The following is a 20128-nucleotide window of genomic DNA, read 5'->3' as shown; positions in this document are numbered from 1 at the left end:
TTCTCTGGTTGACTGTGTGCCGAAGACCTTGAGGACCCTATAAATTAAACTAAAGGCAAAACACCCCAGAGAACCTTCTGGAACTATTGTTTGGTATTTGTTACCATGAGCAGCATCTAATGGATTTTTTAAATATTACCTTTTGGTTTTAATACAACTATATATTTAAAGAAACTTAGAAAAGCATAGAGAAGAAAGAGAATTAACGTCAACTTAATTATCCAGGGTTCACCATTGTTAAGATTTTACTAAGATTTTTCCTTTTCTGATATGCATTGTCTTACCTCGTTGAGAACATGCTACCTAAGTAAACTCATCTATTGACATCATAATTAATCATCATATAAATATATTTATGATGATTAAATATGCATGTTGCCATTTTAAAGCAAGGTCTTACATAGTAGCTCAGGCTTTCCTGGATCCCACTTTGTAGTCCAGGCTGGCCTTCCCCTCCTCCCCCAGCCTCCTAGGTGCTAGGATTATGAGCATCAGCTACCATACCTGGCTTGTAAATATTTTAATGGAAGCAGAATTTTCCATCATGTAGACACCATAACAGATTGTCTGACTATTCCTGTGCAGGAAGGAATGTGGTAGTGGGGTTATTTTTTATAAGTGATACTATAGTATGTGCCTTTTCAGGGACTTGGGTTCTGTCCATGATTTCTCATCCAATCCCAAAAGAATAGCAGAAGAAGCAATGTAAAACTTTCAGACTTATTACACTAGGCAAATTATTTTCAAAACCTCTTCTCCTTGTAACATCTTGATTGTGAAGACCACATACTGCATCTTCTTTTACCAAGCCCTTGGTGGTTTGCTTGATGCCGCAGAGGACTCGATGACATGATCATGACAAATAGGCATTTATAAAACCGAATGCCAGAGGCTGAACAGGTTGGAACTGATGTTGTCATGGCTACCCTAGCCATTGCTCCCACATTCTCCCCTCTCCATTTTCCAACACCATGTCTTCCTCCATTCCTAGAATGCAAGCAAATGTTAGGTCTACACTGTGCACAAGCCTTGTAAACAAGGAATAGTAAGGACAGTGTTGGAGGCCTGACTCGAGGGCTACATAATCTCATGCATCATTTTAGACACTAGTCTCTAATTAATAATTCTTTTTAGGGAAAAAGTAACTTTTCCCTCTGTCCTGTGTCTGTCAACCCCATATATAACCATCTCTGTCCCTGGTATATTCTCCTCCCAAACCAGAAAAACAGCTTGACATTCAGCTATCTTTGAAACGTTCTCGATGCCAATCTCCTTCAACTTAACCACTCAGCACTAGCTTCCCACACATCCCTGACCTCACAGTTCAATCTGGGCATTTTTTTCACCTCATTTTGTTTCTCCTTCTTAGACAAGACTCCTTCAGCAATAGAATACTTGTATTGCCGGTTCCTAACACAGTGCCTAGAACTTTGCTGCTAACTCAATTTTGTGAATGGGTGAATGAACCCTGCTTAACTAAGGTGCATAGACACTCTATCTTAAACATTAATGGGTGGAGGAGTATAAAAGAAAATATGAACATGACACAATTACCAAACGCTCTCTGAATCATTGGTACCCAAGGTAAAACAGACACCTGGTATACCAGATGTCCCAATTCTGGATTCTGTGTTCTAAACACAGAATCTAAACATTCACTGTTGTTTGTGCCTAGACACTGCCTTACATTCTGTTCTCTTTCATCTTAGTACCAGACTTAATGTATACATAAGTATCTCTGTGGTGGAGAAAGAAAAGAGGAGTTGGGTGATGACAGATTTATTTTTTTAAGTATGACACAAAGAAAACTAAAACCTTGGGCTATTTATAGTTATCATACAAAAGAAAGGCCTTGATGCTTAGTTACTTTAGGAAAGAATGTAGAGTAGATATCTTTAAGACTTTCTCAGTAGGTATTCTAGAAAGTTGACAGAAAGATAATTAATTAGGCAATGGTAGAAAGGGCCAAGAGTAGCTAAATCCTGCAGCCAGGGTCAGGCTTAGGGCTAGGATGACAGACAGGAGCCACCTTTGTTACACCCGAGAAGGTAGAGTACATATGCAAAAGTAAGATGACAATAATATAATAAGCCCCTAGCCCCTTCCCCAACATGTGTGCCAGCCCCTCCCCCACCTGCCCACTCCTGCTGGTGAGATCAGCCTTCATTATAGCTCTTCCAGAGCCAGGAAGCAAGGTACTGTGTGGGAAGTGATGGCTGTGAGGTGCTGTGTGGGAAGTGATAACAACTTTAAAGCCATTCAACAGGAAAATTTGTTAAAAGACCAAGACATTGTAAAGCTGAAACACTTGAGTCTATTAAGTCCCCTGTTCCTTGGAACATTTTGTTACCAGGGCATGTTTCAAGGAGGGAAAACACTGAGCCATTGAGATCTGTCAGATACCAAAGCCTGGTATAAAGTGCAACATTTTCTACGGCATCTGCTTCTGCCACTGTGCTGAATAACTTCTAAAAAGTTTTGCCTCCTCTTCTCGTCTTGTCTTGTCTCATCTCGTCTTGTCTCTCCTCTGCTCTGCTCTCCTCTCCTCTCCTCCCTTCCTTTTCCCTCCCCTCCCCTCTCTCCCCCTCCTCCACTCCCTTTCCTCCCCTCTTCTTTCCTCCCTTTCCTCCCCTCCTTTCCTCTCCTATCACAGCACAATGCCCCTGGCCTCCCTACCCCTAGAAGCAGTCTATTATATTTCTCTTCCTCCTCCTCCCTCATTATCTGCATCTTCTTCTCTTGCTTTCTCCCACCTTGCCTCCCGCCCCTCCCATAGTCTATGCCATTTTCATAGACATTATTAGACCAGCACTAGAAGCTAAGGCTTTGTGGTGATTATTCAACCCTCTGTAGTAAGGGAGCTAATTAAGTGACTGGAGATTTAAATATTCATTGTCGATTAGCTCCAAACTCCTTCAGAGAGCCTCCAGCATTGTCCTAAAGAAACCTTACCCTTTTATGGCTTCTTGTCCCAAGTCCAAGCGAAATGGAGAGCTTGGGGAGGCAGAGTGCCTTCAGGGGTGTGGAGAGAGGTGAACTTGAGGAGAATGGAGTGTGAATGGGTGTGGAGGGGGAAGCTGTGGGCTTTTCACTGATGATCCAGCTTGTATGCCCCTTGGCAGCTAATGACTCTCAGTGATCGTCAGTTTAGACTCCAGGGTTGACATGTTCACAGTCAGTCCAGTGCTTTGGTTTACTGTCTTCATTAGGCATAAAGACATCAATGGAGTGTTTTTTAAACAGTCATCTTCTCAACAAAGAATTTCCTCACTACTCTTAAACAGCCTATCTTTAGGGGACAGAAGCCATATGATAAAGAACAAGTCTTGACGGAGTTTTTTCACTGGTGTCTATGAATGGAATCTGAGAAAATGCACTCTTCCATTGGCAAAGGGACTAGACTTTTTCTTTAAACTCTGCATCTTAATTTTGCTTCTGTTCTAATTACACAAACCATGACATTTTAAGGTGAGTATTGGACCCAGCACCCAACATTACTCCTGCCATCATTCTCACAATGGAAAATGGAGGCAGAAACCCAAGCAAAATGGATCACTCCTCCCAGGCTGGAGATCAAATGCTCTGGCCACCACTGTAGGCGGTTGATCCTGTAGCAGGGAGCCTGGGATTTGGGTTTTCTACCTGCTTTTCTACTGTGATCCGCAATGGCCTGAGGGAGGTGAAATATGCTTCTCCTTTGCTTGGCTTATGATGGGGAATCCTGAAAGAGGCTCTTAAGCCTCCTGAGGATGTCCATAGAGGGTGGCTCACAAGCAACTAAGCACGGGCCAAATTTGAGGTTACTTACCAGTCATCATTGGCAGAGTTAAAATGTTGCTCTGGTGTTAAGGATAACAGACTACAGACTCTTCAACATTCATTCCTATCCTATTCTCAACTCCATATATCTCTAACTGCTCTGTTGGTGTATTTTAAGAATAGCTGATTTGCCATTTATAATAGTCTAGATTTGAAGGGGCTTCTTGATGTCAGCCTATTCATTAGATACATATTAATCTTCTAAATCAAAGCTTTAAAAAACAAACTATAACTTGGGGTCTGCTTACAAAAAGATCCACCTTTTTTTTTTGTTTTTTGATGAAAGTGTCTGACTCAGTAGATGAGAGGGTGCAGATGGACTTGGGTTGGCCATCCAGGGACCAGACCTAGACAGACTATCCTGAGTAAGAGAGATGACTGTCCTGATCTTTGTTGTTCACTCTGCAGACCTCAGTGACCAGCTCCTTGAAGTGGTGGGTCTAGAGGGAGCCATGGAGATGGGACAGATCTACACTGGCCTGAAGAGTGCGGGCAGGAGATTGGCCCAGTGCTCTTCTGTCACCATTAGGTAAGTCTCCTTGTGACCCAGCATCTTCTGGGGCTCCCCTACCTCCATAAACATTCAGGCAGATAACAAAATAACTAGAAAGCTACCTTTGGATTTCAGGCTAGGGAAAATTGGGGAAAGAAGCTTGGCGGTAGTTACAAAGAGTACTTCGATGATATTCTTTCACTGTTGTTGTATATGTATTTCCCCCAAATATCTGCTCAGCCCATGTGGTTACTTGGGTATCTATGATTTCAGGGATAAACGTTTGGTGTTGGATAAGCAATTGGCGTGCTCTTCCTTAGGGAAGCCTATTTCTCTTGCTCTCAGGATTCCTTAGTTGCCTGTAGCTCTTAGTAGGGTTGATGGCCCAGGAACTTCCCTCTACCCCCACCCCACCCCCATCCACATCGGCATGCCCATTGGTGTCCTCCTTGTTGAAGGAGTGGCTCTCCTGTCATTTCCAAGAGATATGATATCCACAGCAGATGCCTGTTCCTCTGGCTCTTGCGATCATTGCGCCCCCTCTTCTGCCATGACCCCTGAGCCTCAGGTGGAGGAGTTGGGTTAGCATTATTTAAACAGGACACAATACTTGCATCAACAAGAGGGTCCAGCATAGCCTCTCCTCCAAACATGACCTGGTGAGATAAACAGTGCATACTGTAAAGTCCAGGGCCCCAGGAGTCTACTTCTTTGTCCTTTTCTCTTTATGGTTTTAAAATATCCGATGTATGCCAGGGGTCACAGCTGCTCTTCTGTGTGTGGACGATAGACCCTGCATGCCTTCATATGCTAAACCATTAACACCAACAAACTTCTTGTACTGACCAAGAGGGTAACAGGCTTTTGGGACATGGATGACCTGGCCAGCCAAGGCAGTTCTGGACTGTGTGGGGTCTGGTAGGGGTTTTTCTAATTTTAGTTCCCTCTAGATACCTGTTCTGTTTTTTCTCCGCTTCTTACCTAACCTGGCTGTTTGAGAAGTCTTTATTCCTTTGCTTCTCTCCCTTGTTACAGATCATATATGTTGGGTTGCCTGGGGGATCTCCTAGAGGGGATGCTGGGGTAAAGGGATTCCCAGAGGCACTTGACTAAAGAATCTTTTCTCCCAGAAACTCTGAGCAGGAGTCAGCAGGAGCACAGTTGTGGAACCTATTCTTGGTCCATCCATCATCATTAGGCCAGATCTCTCCTGAGGTCCCTGAGGGTCTGTCCCACAGTCCCCTTGTCAGAGATCCTATCTCTCTGGATTATCTGTCTCTTGTATTCCCAACACCGTATTCCCCTTTCTCTCAGAGCCGTTGTTGTGGTAGGACCCTTGTTTTCCAGACTGACCCCAGCAGCCCTTGTCCAGAATTCTAAAACTGACAAGGCCAGTTTGTCTGTAGAATATCACAGCTCTAGCTTTTATAGATTACAGAGAACACAGTGTCCTAGCTACCAAGGAATCTAAAAAGTTAGGTATCCAGGGGGGGTTTCCAAGCAGCCAACAGATCTATTGCCAGATGGAAACAGAGGGATGAGCTAAAAGCCCCATCCTGCTAGCATACCTCAGACACTTCTCTATCCATAAGTACGCAAAGGCCTCCTTTCTGCTCATTTTTGGTTTTATTATTAAATGTCTTGCTTTTATTATGAAATATAGTCAGAGTTCACCAGAGAATTATTGTATTGAAATAGTGCCTTCCCCTCTTGTTTTGTAATTTTCAAAATAGGGAAGCTATCAAACTCAGGTAAAGGCTTCCTGTCCGGTAGCTGGTGACTATTCACATGCCCTTGACCAGAGGCCTCTAAAGGACTGCCCTCCTTACAGGGCATCGAAAGACAAGTTCTACAGAGCCCACATGCCAGAGGAGCCTTTCCCAAGCAAGAGAGCAACATTTTCCCCTCAACCTCTCCCTTTACACTTGGAGTCACTATTCCTATGTCACTTTCCAAGTAAAGCACAGTGCATACAAACCCAGAGTAGCCTGCTTCTGGGAGTTGAGTGCCTATGATGGTATCTTCTATAGCTTAGAGACATTAACACTTAGATATGTTTCGACCACTCATTCAATGGGGGAGGGTAGGTCTTTTCTTACTCCAGAGTGGAGCTCAGCATGAGGGCTTTCCCTCTGGCTAGTCTCTGGGCTTCGGGGGACTGCTCAGCAGTGGGGCTGCCATGTTTACTGGCCAGTTTTCCAGGTGGTTGTGGCTCTCAGTATGCCCACAGCAGTTTCTCAAAGTGAGGTCTGAAGACGGAAGCCAGAGAAATAAATGCCTATGGTAACTATGAATGCATAGGTCGCTAGGCCTGGCCCCAGACCAGCCACGTCCAGTTCCTGAGATGGGTTAAAGATTATATTTTTAGAAGTTCCCATAGTCTCTGTGAACCCCTCTAAGTGAGCAAGTGATGTCTGCCCACTTCTTCCTCTGTGGTGGGAGTGATGATGGTTCTCCAGCGCTGAGGATCTCACTGTGGTTTCTTTGGTTTGGGGGTTCTAGGACTAACAAGCTTCTGCCGATGCAAGTAGACGGAGAGCCCTGGATGCAGCCACAATGCACGGTAAGTGAGCCAGTCTTGGGGGAGAGAGTGAGAAGAGTGATAATGTTTTACCCCTTGAACACACTGACTTGATATAAAATCGCTGCATCTCAACGTCAAAAACCAATAACCGCTGTCATTAGGCAGGATGGAGGGAATCTCTACGGCTTATGACTCTGATGAACCTAGGTTGAGAAAAACACATCCAGTCTTGTCCTGTGTCTGAAATCAGATGGCCAGAACATGACAGCAATGGCTCAGCATCCACAAGCACCACTGCTCTTGCAGAGTACTCTCAAGTTAGGTTCCCACCCACCCTCATCATGTGGCTCAGGACTGTCTACAACTGCAACTTCCAGGAAATCCAACAGCTTCCTTGGACACGTGCACGCATGTGCACATACTCACACATACTTTTAAATAATTAAAGTAAGTCATTTTTTAAAATGGAAGAGATCATATAGTTTTCCCATGTGGCTCGGTGATATCCGAAGACAGGGCCTTCCATATTCATTTAAATGCAAACACTGATTTTTTACTATATAAATCCTTCCCATATCCTCAGCACACCCACCCTCAAGGTTACTCTTCAAAAACTACCGCTCACTCTGAAAAATACTGTGAACTCCAAAAACTGGTAAGTAAGGAGGTATTAGCCTGTGTGGATGTAACAGACATCATAGATCTGCCAGCTAGGAGGGGATGGTTTGCCTTGGTTTGCTTTCCCTCTGAGGACTGAGCTCTGGGTGCAGGGCAAGCACCCTACCACTGAGTGACGCTCAGCCTTTGATTTTTTTTTTTGAAACAAGGTCTTGCCATGTAGCTTAGGTTGACCACAAGCTCATAGTTCTGCCTCTGCCTCTGCCTCCAGCCCGCTGGGGCTCTAGGCATGAGCCGCCAATGCCACTACACCATGAGTCCACACTGGTGATTTAAACATCTGAAGTATATCTTTTAGCCCTTCTGGAAGCTAAAATCCCAAATCAACGTCTTAGCAAGGCTGGTTCCTGGTGTGGTCTGAATCCACCAAAACTAGTGTCCTTAGACAGAGAGCAGAAGCCACAGAGCACACATACACAGAGGGACAATCTTGTGAAAGTACAATGGGAAGATATCAGGTTGGCTGCAAGTTAGAAGATGATTCTTTTTTTTTTTTTTTTTTTTTAGAAGATGATTCTTAAAGCACACACCTAAACTGGGCAGTGGTGGCGCATGTCTTTAATCCCAGCACTCAGGAGGCAGAGGCAGATGGATTTCTGAGTTCGAGGCCAGCCTGGTCTACAGAGTGAGTTCCAGGACAGCCAGGGCTATACAGAGAAACCCTGTCTCGAAAACCCCAAAAAACAAAAACAAACAAAAACCCACACACCTAATATATATTAAATATGTTATATGTTATACACACATATATGTTATAGTTTATATGTTATACATGCTATGTATTATATTCATATGTATGTTGTGTGTTATATATGCATTGTATATAATTTTATTATACATTGGTGCTAAATACTATCCTTTACCAAGCATAAGAAATTGAATAAATAATAATAATGCTAATAATAATAATGCTAAACAGTAAAATCTTGGACTGGTTCTTTCAACCAGGCAAATCTCATTTTAGAAGGAAAAGGCTGGTATAAGGAATATTAAGGTGTAAAAAATTCTAACAAGTGTAATATAAAACTTTAAGGTATATGGGTAATAGCATTATTTAATTATAAAATAATGTGTGGCCGGGCGTGGTGGCGCACGCCTTTAATCCCAGCACTCGGGAGGCAGAGGCAGGCAGATTTCTGAGTTCGAGGCCAGCCTGGTCTACGAAGTGAGTGCCAGGACACCCAGGGCTACACAGAGAAACCCTGTCTCGAAAAAACCAAAAACCAAAAACCAAAAACCAAAAACCAAAAACCAAAAACCAAAAAAAAGTGTGATTTTGATTCTAATCACTGGACAAAAATTGAAAAAAAAATCCAACCATTAATGAAATAGAAAATGCTTACAAAGACTTATATACAAAATGACCTCAAAACAAATGACCTTATCAGGGAGGGGGGCTCAGGAGACTCTACCCCTCCCTGAGGATCGATATACAGGTAGTGGTTTCTGGTGGAAGGCAAGACATTGTGCATAGTCAATGGAAAGTTGCCTGTGCACTGTAGATAACTCCTCAGTATGCCCTGTAAGAAGTCCTCATTAGACTTGGCAATCCACACAAACAAAAGGCATGGAAGGAGAAGGGAAACTAGCTGGAAGAAGATCTGTGGAACTGAGAGAGGACAAGAGAGCATTGTGGGGTGAATATAATTAATTAAAGTACATTACACACATGTATGGACATATCATAATGAGGGCTGCAGGCAGTATTCACTAAAGTGCATGCCACACAGCATCGCAACCCGAGTTTGGATCCCGGGCACCTATAACAGCCTGCTATTAAAACGCAAGTCTGTAACCTGACTGCTGGGGAATCAGAGACAAGAATCCCTGGAACTCTCCAGCCAGCCCAGCCAAATGGTAAGCCATGGACTCTGTGACAGATTCTGTCTCAAAAAGATAGGATATAGACTGACAGAAAATACTGTTATCAACCCTGGACCTCCACAGGCATGAGTACACACACACACACACATTACAAGCATATGTCCACATATGTGTACTTTATCTCTTGCATACCCCACGAACACAAAAGAGCGAAAGTAACTGAAAAATTATACCTAAAAATATAACACTATGAAGTAATATGACTGGAAAAGAATATGATGTAAAAAGTCAAGCCAAAGTACAGGTAGGTCAGTAAAATATATCAAAAGGATCATTCAACCCTGAGGACACATTATGGGAATGAAAAAGGAAACCTGCTTTCATTGATTTAGAGAAAGAATTTGCATGGTAATGTAAATAATGTAAATAGATGACTAAAATCATTCAATCACATTTCTTTTGTTTTTGTTTTTTCTGAGACAGGGTTTCTCTGTATAGCCCTGGCTGTCCTGGAACTCACTCTGTAGTCCAGGCTGGCCTCGAACTCAGAAGAACTCAGAAATCTGCCTGCCTTTGCCTCCCGAGTGCTGGGATTAAAGACGTGTGCCACCACGCCCGGATTCACATTTCTTTTTTGAAAGATTAATTTTAACTTTAAATATGTTTGTGTGTGTATGGTATGTACAGGTGTGTGTGTGTGTGTACATGTGAGTGCAGGTGCCCACACAGGCCAGAAGAGGGCAGTGGATCCCCTTGAGGCTGGAGTTAGAGGTGGAGGTGGTTGTAAGCTGTGTATGGATGCTGGGCACTGAACTAGGGTCCTTTGTAGGAACAATAAGGCATCTCTTCAGCCCAGCATTTCTTTTATTTGTTAGTTAGTTAGTTAGTTAGTTAGTTAGTTAGTTAGTTAGTTAGTTTTGTCTTAAAGCAAGGTCTCCCTGTGTAGCCATAGATGGCCCAGAACTGCTATGTATACCAGGCTGGCCTCAAACTCACTGAAATCTACCTGCCTCCTAAATACAGGGATTAAAGGAGTGAGTTGCCATACCTGGCAACATTTTTTTAATAGAGATTCATAGAATACTAGGACTACCTAAATGGTGGTGGCCATTTAATCCTAGTACTCCAGAGGCAGAGGCCAGAGGATCTCTGAGTTTGGGGCCAGCTTGGTCTATAGAACGAGTTCCATGACAAACAGGGCTATACAGGCAAACTCTGTCTCAAAATACTTACATACATACACGCACACATGCTAGAACTAGAAAGAAACCCCTTAAAAATAATAAAAACTTACTGTCAAACCAATAATAAATATTTTTCTAAATACAAAAACTTCAGAAAAATTCCCATTAAACCCATAGACAAGAAAAAAAATGGTAACACTGCAGTTCTAGCCAATGCAATCTATGCAAAATATAAAATAAATGTACATATTTGGGAAAAAATCAAAACTGTCATTATTATTAGGAATTAGGACCACAGAAAGCTCAAGAAATCAGTGGGAAACCTCATAACGTAAATTATTTCAGCAAAGTCCTATAGAAAAGTGGACAAAAGTAATAGCTTTCCTATGTCCCAGCAGTAACCAATCCAATGAATCTACTAGAAAAAATATTATAAGAATAGCAACAAGTTATAAGATACACAGCTGAATTGTGGGCAATGAATGAAGAGACATATAAGATTTAAACAGTTTTAGAAACTGAATATGTAAAACTTCCTAGTTTCTTTTCCTGTTTCAATGATAAAACACCCTGACAAGAGCAACTTAGGGAGAAAGGGTTTAATTCAGTTCGCAGTTCCAGGTTACAGTCTATCCTAGTGGGGAAGTCACAGAGGCAGGAGCCTCTGAGTGATGTGGTCACACTGTGTCTGCAGTCAAGAGCAGAGGGTGCTCAGATGACCAAGACCTGACCTGAGAAATGGTACCACCAGAAAGGCCAGAGTGGGCAGGGCTCCCCAGCTCTGTTTATCAAGACAACCCTCCACATGTCAACCTGATCCAGACAACCTGTCAGCTTTTCTGGAATGCATCTTGAACCACGTATTAGGAAGAACTGTGGCTGGCTCAGCAGTTAAGAGTGCTTGCTGTTATGCAGTGGACTCAGGTTTGGTTCCCAGCACCCACATGGTGGCTTCCAACCATCTATAACTCCAGTTCCTAGAGATGCAGTGCCTTCTATGTGCTTTTGTGGGTACTACATGCACATAGTGAGCAGACACACAGGCAAAACACTCATAAACATACAAATCAATCTTAAAAATGGAGACACAAATGTCTAAGAATAGCAATTTCTACTTCATGCAGCATAACAAAAAGAATTTTCATGAAAGTCCAACCTTTAATGAGGAGGTTGAAAACTGACTTCATGAATTTCAGTGTTTCACCTGCATGTGCGCATGTGCTCTGTGTGCATGCCTGGTGCCTTCAGAGGGCAGGAAATGATACCAGATCACCTGGAACTGGAGTTACAGGGAGTGGTAACTCTATGTGGGTGTAGAAAACTGAACCCATGTCCTCTGCAAGAGCAGCAAATGTTCATACCACTGGACCATGTCTTGAAAAGTTTTAAATATGCTACATGACATTCACCAAATGGAATAATTTTTAGACATTGGAAATATAATTTCATAAAATGTTATGGGCTGGGAGTGTAGTGCAGTGGGCAGATGTTGTTCTAACAGATGCAAGGCCCAGGCTCACGCTCCAGCACTAAGATAAATTAATTAATTAAAAGGTAAATTTTAATTCTAAATTAAATATTGACATTAAAGCACTGACAAAACAATATCAAAACACAGTAGATTTAGAGGCTGATTTTAATTTTAGTCAAAACATGCAAGTGTAAAAATAAACTAAAGAAGTGCACCAAGAAAATAAGTTGTTATCTGTGTGATTTTTAAACTTTTGTTTTATAAATTCTTAAAAATGAACAGGTATCTGTTTATATGTAGAAACATTGTCTTAGAGTTCTGTTGTTGTGAAGAGACACCATGACCAAGACAACTCTTACAAGGATATCATTTAATTGGGTTGGCTTACAGTTTCAGAGGTTCAGTCCATCATCAACATGGCAGCATCCGGGCAGACATCATGCTGGTGAAGGAGCTGAGTTCTCCATCTTGATCCCAAGGCAGCAGCAAGAGAGTCTCCTTTGCAGGCAGCCAGGAGGAGGGTTGCATCCACACTGGGTGGAACCTGAGCATACGAGGAAATCTCAAAGTCTATCTACACAGTGACACACTTCCTCCAGCAAGGCTACACCTCCTAATACTGCTACTTCCCATGGGTCAAGCATATTCAAAACCCCACAATCATATACCCGTACATAAAATATGTATTTATTAAGAATGTTAGCCTTACTCCGTGCTGTAAAATAGCATCTTGTGCTTCACTACCAGTTAGGTGGTTTCATTGCTCACACTATAATCCCAGCATTGAGGATGTGGAGGCAGGAGGATCACAAGTTCAAGGTAATTGTCAGCTACATAATGGGTTTGAGGCTAGCCTGGGATGCATGGGACTCCCTCTCAAAAAGCAAAATTTAAAAAGATTCTCCTTTTAAAGCTGAATAAGAGCTAAATCATTAAGTTAAAATGATCACACTTCTTCAACCCAGTAGCTTCCAAACTTGAGCGCATGTGTGAATTACTGAGATGGGGGCTAAAATTCATGAGACTGGAACATCTCTCAGAGTTCTAACCGAGTAGGTTTTCCTGACAAATTCCAGGGAGATGGTGTTTACTGCAGGATCAGGGACCAAAGCTTGAGAACTACGATGACATTCAACTTCCCACACATCAGTAAGCCTCACTTGGAGTAGCATGGCTTGCCCCTACTACATCTGAAGCCTATCTTAGCTCCTTTTTTGTTACTATGAAATGTTTTAAGGAAATCATCTTCAGGGAGAGTGGCTTTATTCTGGTTCAAAGTTTAAGAGTACAGTCAGGGCAACAGGAACTTGAAACGACTGTTCACCTGGCATCTACAGTCAGGAGAAAAAGATGAACCATACTGCCCTGCTTAGCTTCCTTCTCCATTTACAGTCTAGGATCCCAGCCAGGCTATGGTGCCCTGCCCCGCCCCCCCCGCCCCCCCATGATGTGCAGGGCTTGCCTCCTTAATTAACATAATCAGGAAACTTGATTCTAGATTCTGCCAAGTTGATCATTGACTGTCCCTATTTCAAAGGCCTCTCATGCTAGAAAACTCTTCTGAAAGAGGATTTCAAGATCTTGGGGAACTGAGAAAAATCCAAAGTTTTAAAAACGATCGTACAAACTCTGACAGCCCAGCCCCCTTCTATGATTACTTTAAGAAGGAAAATTATCTTAACTTTTCGAATATCGCAGAAACCATTTCAGATCTTTCAGGTCCATGCCCTTCTGCCCTCCAGCTGACCAGGACAGGCCTGGAGTGCCTCCCTTGTGATTTACAGTGGATTCACACTCCATTTGCTCTTGGATAGAAATATCCAGAATGGACTCCCAAGGCTCATTGTTTCTTTTGAAGTCATAAAATGTGATGATTTTTCAGGAACTGGATCTGTAAAGCCAATCTCTTACACAAGTGAGACTTAGAATTTCGCTCCATTCAAGGAGAAATCACAAGTTGTGGTAGTCTTGTGAACTTCGAACTATGACACAGGAATACTGGATCAACAGAACACTTCACAGTGGAGCCCATCTCTGTCTGTCTTGTTGTGAATCGCAGAGACTGAATTTCCAGGCCAGTTACCAAGTGAGTTTAGTCTGAGCTTTTAACTACAGAAATGTAGTTAAAGTCAGGGTTGAAAAGATGGGTGTAGCTACATCAAACTATCTCCTCAGCAGACTCTTGACTACTTTAACCATATACCCTCCTAACTAAAGGATAAAAGTCTGATACCTTTTTGACTCAAAATGAGGATATGATTTCGTATGTCTCTCAGTTACCTGTAGTAATAAAATCCTCAAACATGACCAAATTATCGCGTAAAAGAGGCATTCCAAACACCCTCCATACTGGCACATTTGTTTAAATTGCAGACCACTTAGAATCCCAGCTCTCAGGTGAAGGAGGATCACCATAAATTTGAAACCAACTTGGGCTACATAAGAGAGTTCTAGGCCATCCAGAGTTACACAGTGAGCCTGTTTTTAAAAAAACAAACAGCCAAGCATGGTAGCGCACGCCCTTAATCCCAGCACTCCGGAGGCAGAGGCAGGCGGATTTCTGAGTTCGAGGCCAGCCTGGTCTACAAAGTGAGTTCCAGAGCACCCGGGGGTACAAAGAGAAAACCTTTTTTTAAAAAACAAAAAAAAAAAAAAAAAAAAAGTTGAATAACAGATTTGAGTTTCACTTTGTTAGCTTTGGGGGTACTAACAGACAAGTCATTAGTTCAGTTAGAAGCAGAGAGAGAAAAGGAAAGAGACAAGGACCTTCTGTTGTAATGTACCTGTCACACAGCTGCTACCCCCTTCCCCAAACATGGCCATTCCGAATGCTTGGAAAGTGCTTTTTTTCTCTGGGCTGGTTCCTTCTCCTCAGCACATTCTCCTGGCAAGCATCCGATTGGTTCACCAAAGCGAGAAGGCAGAGGTCTTCAAACCAGTGTGTGAGCTCAGGAGTGGGAGATGTATCCCAAAGCCCGTGTTGCAAATCTCTACCATTTTATAATGCCCGATTGCCAGGCCATGGAGCGGTGCTGTTAGAGCCCCCATCCATGGCTCACCTCCATCTATGCTAGGGCAAACAAAACAGCTGCTGTATGGCACACAACACGGAATAAGGTTTGATGGATTCTTGATCCATTCTCTTCACCGTCTCCAGGCTGAAAGCCAATGGGACAGTCATTTCAGCTCCAGTCAGCTAGCCTGATGGTTCCAGGGTCTTTTGCTTCGTTAAACCCGTGAGCCTGACTTACAGAAGAGCCCTCAGGGCCGGACATCCCCACTCCAGCTCACTCTGCTGGCAGCTGTTAATAATTAGCCCCATCCCTTTTCTTCTCTTGTTCTTCAACCGTGTTCTGAGCTTCTGATTACCTCCCAGGAACCCAGTCTCATCATTCCCTTTGAAAGCCCTGTGTCAGCCAACCGTCCAGCCTCCCTCATCCCACATCCTGTGCTCTCAGCTCAGCCTGCTCCTACAAGGTTCTTCTGCCCCATGCGTTCTCTCTCTCCTTTTCCTCACCAACAGATCGTAAGGGCCTCCCTGTTCCCCTCAGGCCTCCCTTGCTTCATACTTATATGTTTTAGACACCATGGCTAATCCTACATTCATTTATAATAGATGATGGGTTTTCTCTTCAGTGATTCTTCTTTTTCCTCTATGGTCACGCAGTCACTTTCAATAGTATGGCAAAAACTACAGAAATTAAGTTCTTAGAGAGACAGACTTTGGGGTTCTGTTTCCTTTGGCATCTGCTCTCTTTCTCTCCAGTATAAACCTAGTCGTTTCCTTCCGTGTTACTGTTTACAGTGGGGTATCATTGACAGTCGTCTGTCACGTGATCTCTGTGTAAAGAAATTGTATCAATGTTACCCTCACTTTGAAGTCTGACAAGCACTGTTCTCTCAATGATGAATTATTTGTCCACAGTTCTGAACCAAAGAAACAGAAGTACCCGGCCTCACTCACACCCAAGTCTTTGAATCCTAAGTACTTCCTGTTCTCCTACAGACCGCCCACTCTGAAATCTATCATACTTGATAAATGTCGGCGGAATGATCATGCAGGTCATTGGTGTGGGCGCATCAAGTAGGGATTATGAAATCATGTATATAATTAATGGAATGTTTACAGGATAAAGAAAAAATCCTTAAAATATATATATGCACATATATATGCATATATATACGCATATATATGCATATATATACATATGTATAATAAAAGCTTATCTAAGAAAATAGGGTTGACCTAGAGTCTAAGACGAGGGAATACATCTAAGGGACTCATTTGGGAGCTGTCTAATAAGGGTTCTTGGCCAGAGGTTAAACTGAAGTCTCCAGGTCAGCTGGTTGACATACGTCTGCTGCCTGGACTGAAATCGGGCCTGGGAACATGGTGAGCTATGCCCCCACCCCACCATGTGACCTTTGACTAAGATAAGTCCCTGACGGAGTTCTGGGCTCCTCTTCCTTATCCATCCTACAGAGTGGTGAACGAGGTTCCTGAGGTCTCCTCTGGCTGTGACATTCTGACAGTCTATGAATAGCAAGGACACAGGACAGGTGCGAGCTGATTGCCACGTGGGAAGCTCACACCTGTCTCTCCCCGGTGTTTCCGCCCCTCACTTCCAGCAGTGCCAAACTCCAGGCTCTGTCAGGGTCAAGTTGCCAATTTTGAAACTGTTCAAGGACAGTTGTCCTTCTGCGTGAGGTCCCTTTGAGCCCAAACTGGCCTTCTTTCTACTCTGCAACTCACTGTGCCCGAAGTTACTAGACTCTGTGTTACCACTAATTCATCTCTGTTTCCTCTTTCAGATTAAAATCACTCACAAAAACCAGGCACCTATGATGATGGGGCCTCCCCAGAAGAGCAGCTTTTTTTCTCTGAGGAGGAAAAGCCGTTCAAAAGACTAAACAATATGCCAAACACCAGCTCTACCGAGAAAGGAAAGAAGAATCTACACACACACACACACACACACACACACACACACACACACCTGTAACCAGAGGAAGCCAAGCCACCTTCCAGAGGAAAGTGCAATCCTGCCATGCAGTCTACCTGTTTTGAAAATGGATCCACTCTTAACAGAGCCAATACCCATGAAATATTCTGAATGGACTCAGGGCCCACGAAGATGGGTTGGCTCATGCAACAACTTTCACATTCCCACAGGCTTTGGGTGGACTTTGAGCCTGCAGGAGAAATCTCCCTTTTTCTGTGCCACACTCCTGTAAGGTTCCAGGCTGTAGGTTTCCTGCCTACAGCAAGATCGGATGTGGTCAAGGGAAAGAGCTCCAACCCAGAAACCTTGCACAAAAGTCCTTCTGTATAAAAACAAAACAGCCTACAGCTCTCCAAGCAGAATCCTTGGCAGGGCTCAGCGAGCCCAGGATGGTTGCTTTGCTGTCCTTCAAGTAACAACTCCTCCCTTAACTTGCAGGGGAAAGCCAAGAAGCTGTGGAAAGCCATTTCCATTCTTGGTTCCCTCTGCTGTCCATGGGTACTTGTTCACTTCCTGAAGCATCTCTTGGTGGCTGTTTTGCTTAGAGAGTAAACAAGGCTGCCCGGGCAGCGTGCTTTAGATGTGGTATTTATTTTCATAGTTCCTAGGAACACTTGGGAGGAAGAACTGAGAAAGTGGACTTTATTTTTCAAATTTGATGTCATAATATTGTGTAAAAAGGAAAGAAACAGAAAAAAAAAAACCCACTCCCAGTATTTCCCACTCCTCACTACCATACAAGCCAAAGTGTGTCACTTTGAATCCTAAGCCCTGGTGGCAGAGACGATGCGGGTATGGGTTTGGGGGGGGGGGAGGGCTTTGCTGGGAAAACCAGGAGACTGTTACGGGATTCCCTGTTTGTACATCTCACTCTCACAGTGTGGCAGAGGGGCCTTCTGATGGTCTTCTCTACATACCTATGTAGCGTATTTGTTTATATATAATATATAAATATTTATTTACTGCCAGACTTTTCCTGATTAGAAATAAACATAGTGTGGGAACAGAACATGGGAAAGAAAAAAAAAAAAAAAAGAAGAAGGCCCTTACTCTTCCACTGCCGTTTGCTTGTAGAGACACATTTCTCTGGCTGGTTTCAAGGTTTACAAGAATTATCTACATCCGGGGAGCAACTATGAACACGTGCTGTTCAAGCCTCATTGCCCCATTGGTTGATAAGGAAACTGAGTTGTGGAAAAGTTAAAGACTTCTCCGTTTTATTGTGGATAAGGAGGTTTGACTGTAAATGTTACTAAGAAGATCACTAACAAACAGAAGAACCTGCATCTGGGGAAAGGGTTATTTCTTGTCACTGAGGATTGGTTGACGTTGGATCTAGGTTCCCAGCAAGGAACCATCTTATAGCCTGTGTGTGGATGGAGCAAGCCCACACAAGAAAATGGGAGGTGGAGAACTGGGCTAACTTCCAAGTGCTTTATGGCTTGTCCTACATGGAGAGAAGTTGGCCTGATGTTGAAGGCACCAGACAGATCAATTGACTGAACTACTATGTCATCTCGTCATGTCGCCGATCTTCTTGCTTTGGATACCTTCCTGGGTACATCTGTGACTTCTGTAAGATGTTGCCAACCAGAACAGAAGAGTTTTGACCCTGCTCAGTGGGCTTCAGTCAGCTGGTGCCAGCATCTTCCTCCTCTCTGGAGGGCAACTCTATACAGCATCACTGGTAGAAAGCAACAGTTGCCTCAGGCCCCTGGCTCCCCTGGACTTTCATTTCTGTCTCAAATTTCTTAAGAGGAAATCCAGGCCCAGTTTGACATCACTCCACTGAGCTGCGTCCAGTCTTGCCATAGCCAAGGAAGGGAATATGAAGAATCTGTACAAGTTGAGCCCACCTCTGAAGGAAGCACTCTCATCTAGAATCCAGGGCTGAGACTTGGAACCCTCCTGCTCAACAGACATGCTTCTACTGAGCAAGGGAGACACCAGGCCACATAAAGAGCATACTGGTGGGATGCCTAGAGATGTGACCAGCCAGCTCCGGAGTGACACCAAGTACTACTTTGGAAGACAATTGATTCAGAAACTGAGGCAGATTCAACTTCAAGGTCACTGATTCTAAAAATTTTACAGAAATGTTTGTATATGTTTCAGCTCTGACCCCCCGAGGTCACAGATGTTGAGACAATACTATCAGTAGGTGAAACGGACTCCCAGAGACTCACGAGTCTCTCGATGGGGCCCTGCAGAAGTTAAATGTTTCTTGAGAAACACAGCCCAGTTCTTTTCAAAGGCACAGAGTATAAAATGTGGCATTGCACTTCTAATTTGTTGTTGTTTAATCTTACCTTACAAATCATCTTTTAAACACCATGGCTGTGGTTTCTTATTGTGTAGTGCATCATCCAAGTGACCCCCACACCAAGCTCTGCGGCTAGCCAGCAAAGTATTATTATTTCCACCCTGCAGAGGAGAGGCGGGGCTTACTGGTGTTTCGTAGCTTCTTCAAGCTCAGTGGTCAAGGGAGAGCCTAGTCTCTTCTGTCTTCTCCTGCTGGGACTCTTTTCACGCTGCAGACTTGTTCTCACCTGCCTTCCTGCTTCCGCCCCACTAGCAATAAAAACAATGAAACCGGAAACCTTTGGTGCACCGTGTCGCTGGGCTGGTGGGTTAGGAGCTGTGGTTCAGTGTGGTGTGGTTTTCATGGGGTTTCCCCAGTGAGTTGGGAACGGAGAGAGAATTTGTAGGAAGATTATATTCAGGTCACAGACCAACTCCTCTCAAGAGAGCTCATTCTACAGATGGAAAAAATACGTTAAATTCCCAAATAAATTAGGAAATACTTGGCAGAACCTTACAGAGCCTCCAGACTGGCATTATATAACATGCATATATATATATGTATATATATATATATATATATATATATACATATGCACATTATATAAGGTGACATAGTACTTAATGTGCTGTATATATTATGTAAATTACATATTTGTGAGTAATCATGGTAAATATAGAGACCTACTAATCACTTTTTTACACATATTCAGTGACAGATTAGAAAGTTGCTTTGCCAGAGAGTCTTAAAACTTACTCTCTCCTGCTGCTTTGGTTCCAACTCCTGCCAAAAATAATTACATCAACCTTCCCCATCTCTAGCCCCCTCTT

General features: G+C 43.3%; 1 protein-coding gene and 1 long non-coding RNA gene across 3 annotated transcripts in view; one reads left to right on the top strand and one right to left on the bottom strand.

Annotated features, from left to right (window-relative positions):
- Window positions 1-19595, top strand: part of Dgkg (diacylglycerol kinase gamma) — a 192341-nt gene extending 172746 nt beyond the window's left edge. For both annotated transcript variants that reach the window (XM_021184692.2, XM_021184691.2), the window contains 3 exons: window positions 4228-4348; window positions 6815-6875; window positions 16806-19595. In XM_021184692.2, coding sequence (XP_021040351.1) covers window positions 4228-4348; window positions 6815-6875; window positions 16806-16904 — 281 coding nt within the window. In that variant the 3' untranslated portion in view covers window positions 16905-19595. The remainder of the gene's footprint in view (window positions 1-4227; window positions 4349-6814; window positions 6876-16805) is intronic.
- Window positions 5925-17030, bottom strand: LOC110311405. The gene is made up of 3 exons (XR_002379954.1): window positions 16991-17030; window positions 12382-12537; window positions 5925-6889 (listed from the first exon to the last, which is right to left on the bottom strand). It is a non-coding gene; the product is annotated as an uncharacterized LOC110311405 (long non-coding RNA).
- Window positions 19596-20128: the final 533 nt, after the last annotated feature.

The sequence above is a fragment of the Mus caroli genome, chromosome 16 (assembly GCF_900094665.2).
Source record: "Mus caroli chromosome 16, CAROLI_EIJ_v1.1, whole genome shotgun sequence".
In the NCBI taxonomy this organism is placed as follows: Eukaryota; Metazoa; Chordata; class Mammalia; order Rodentia; family Muridae; genus Mus; species Mus caroli.
This window is presented reverse-complemented; position numbering and strand designations above follow the sequence as displayed.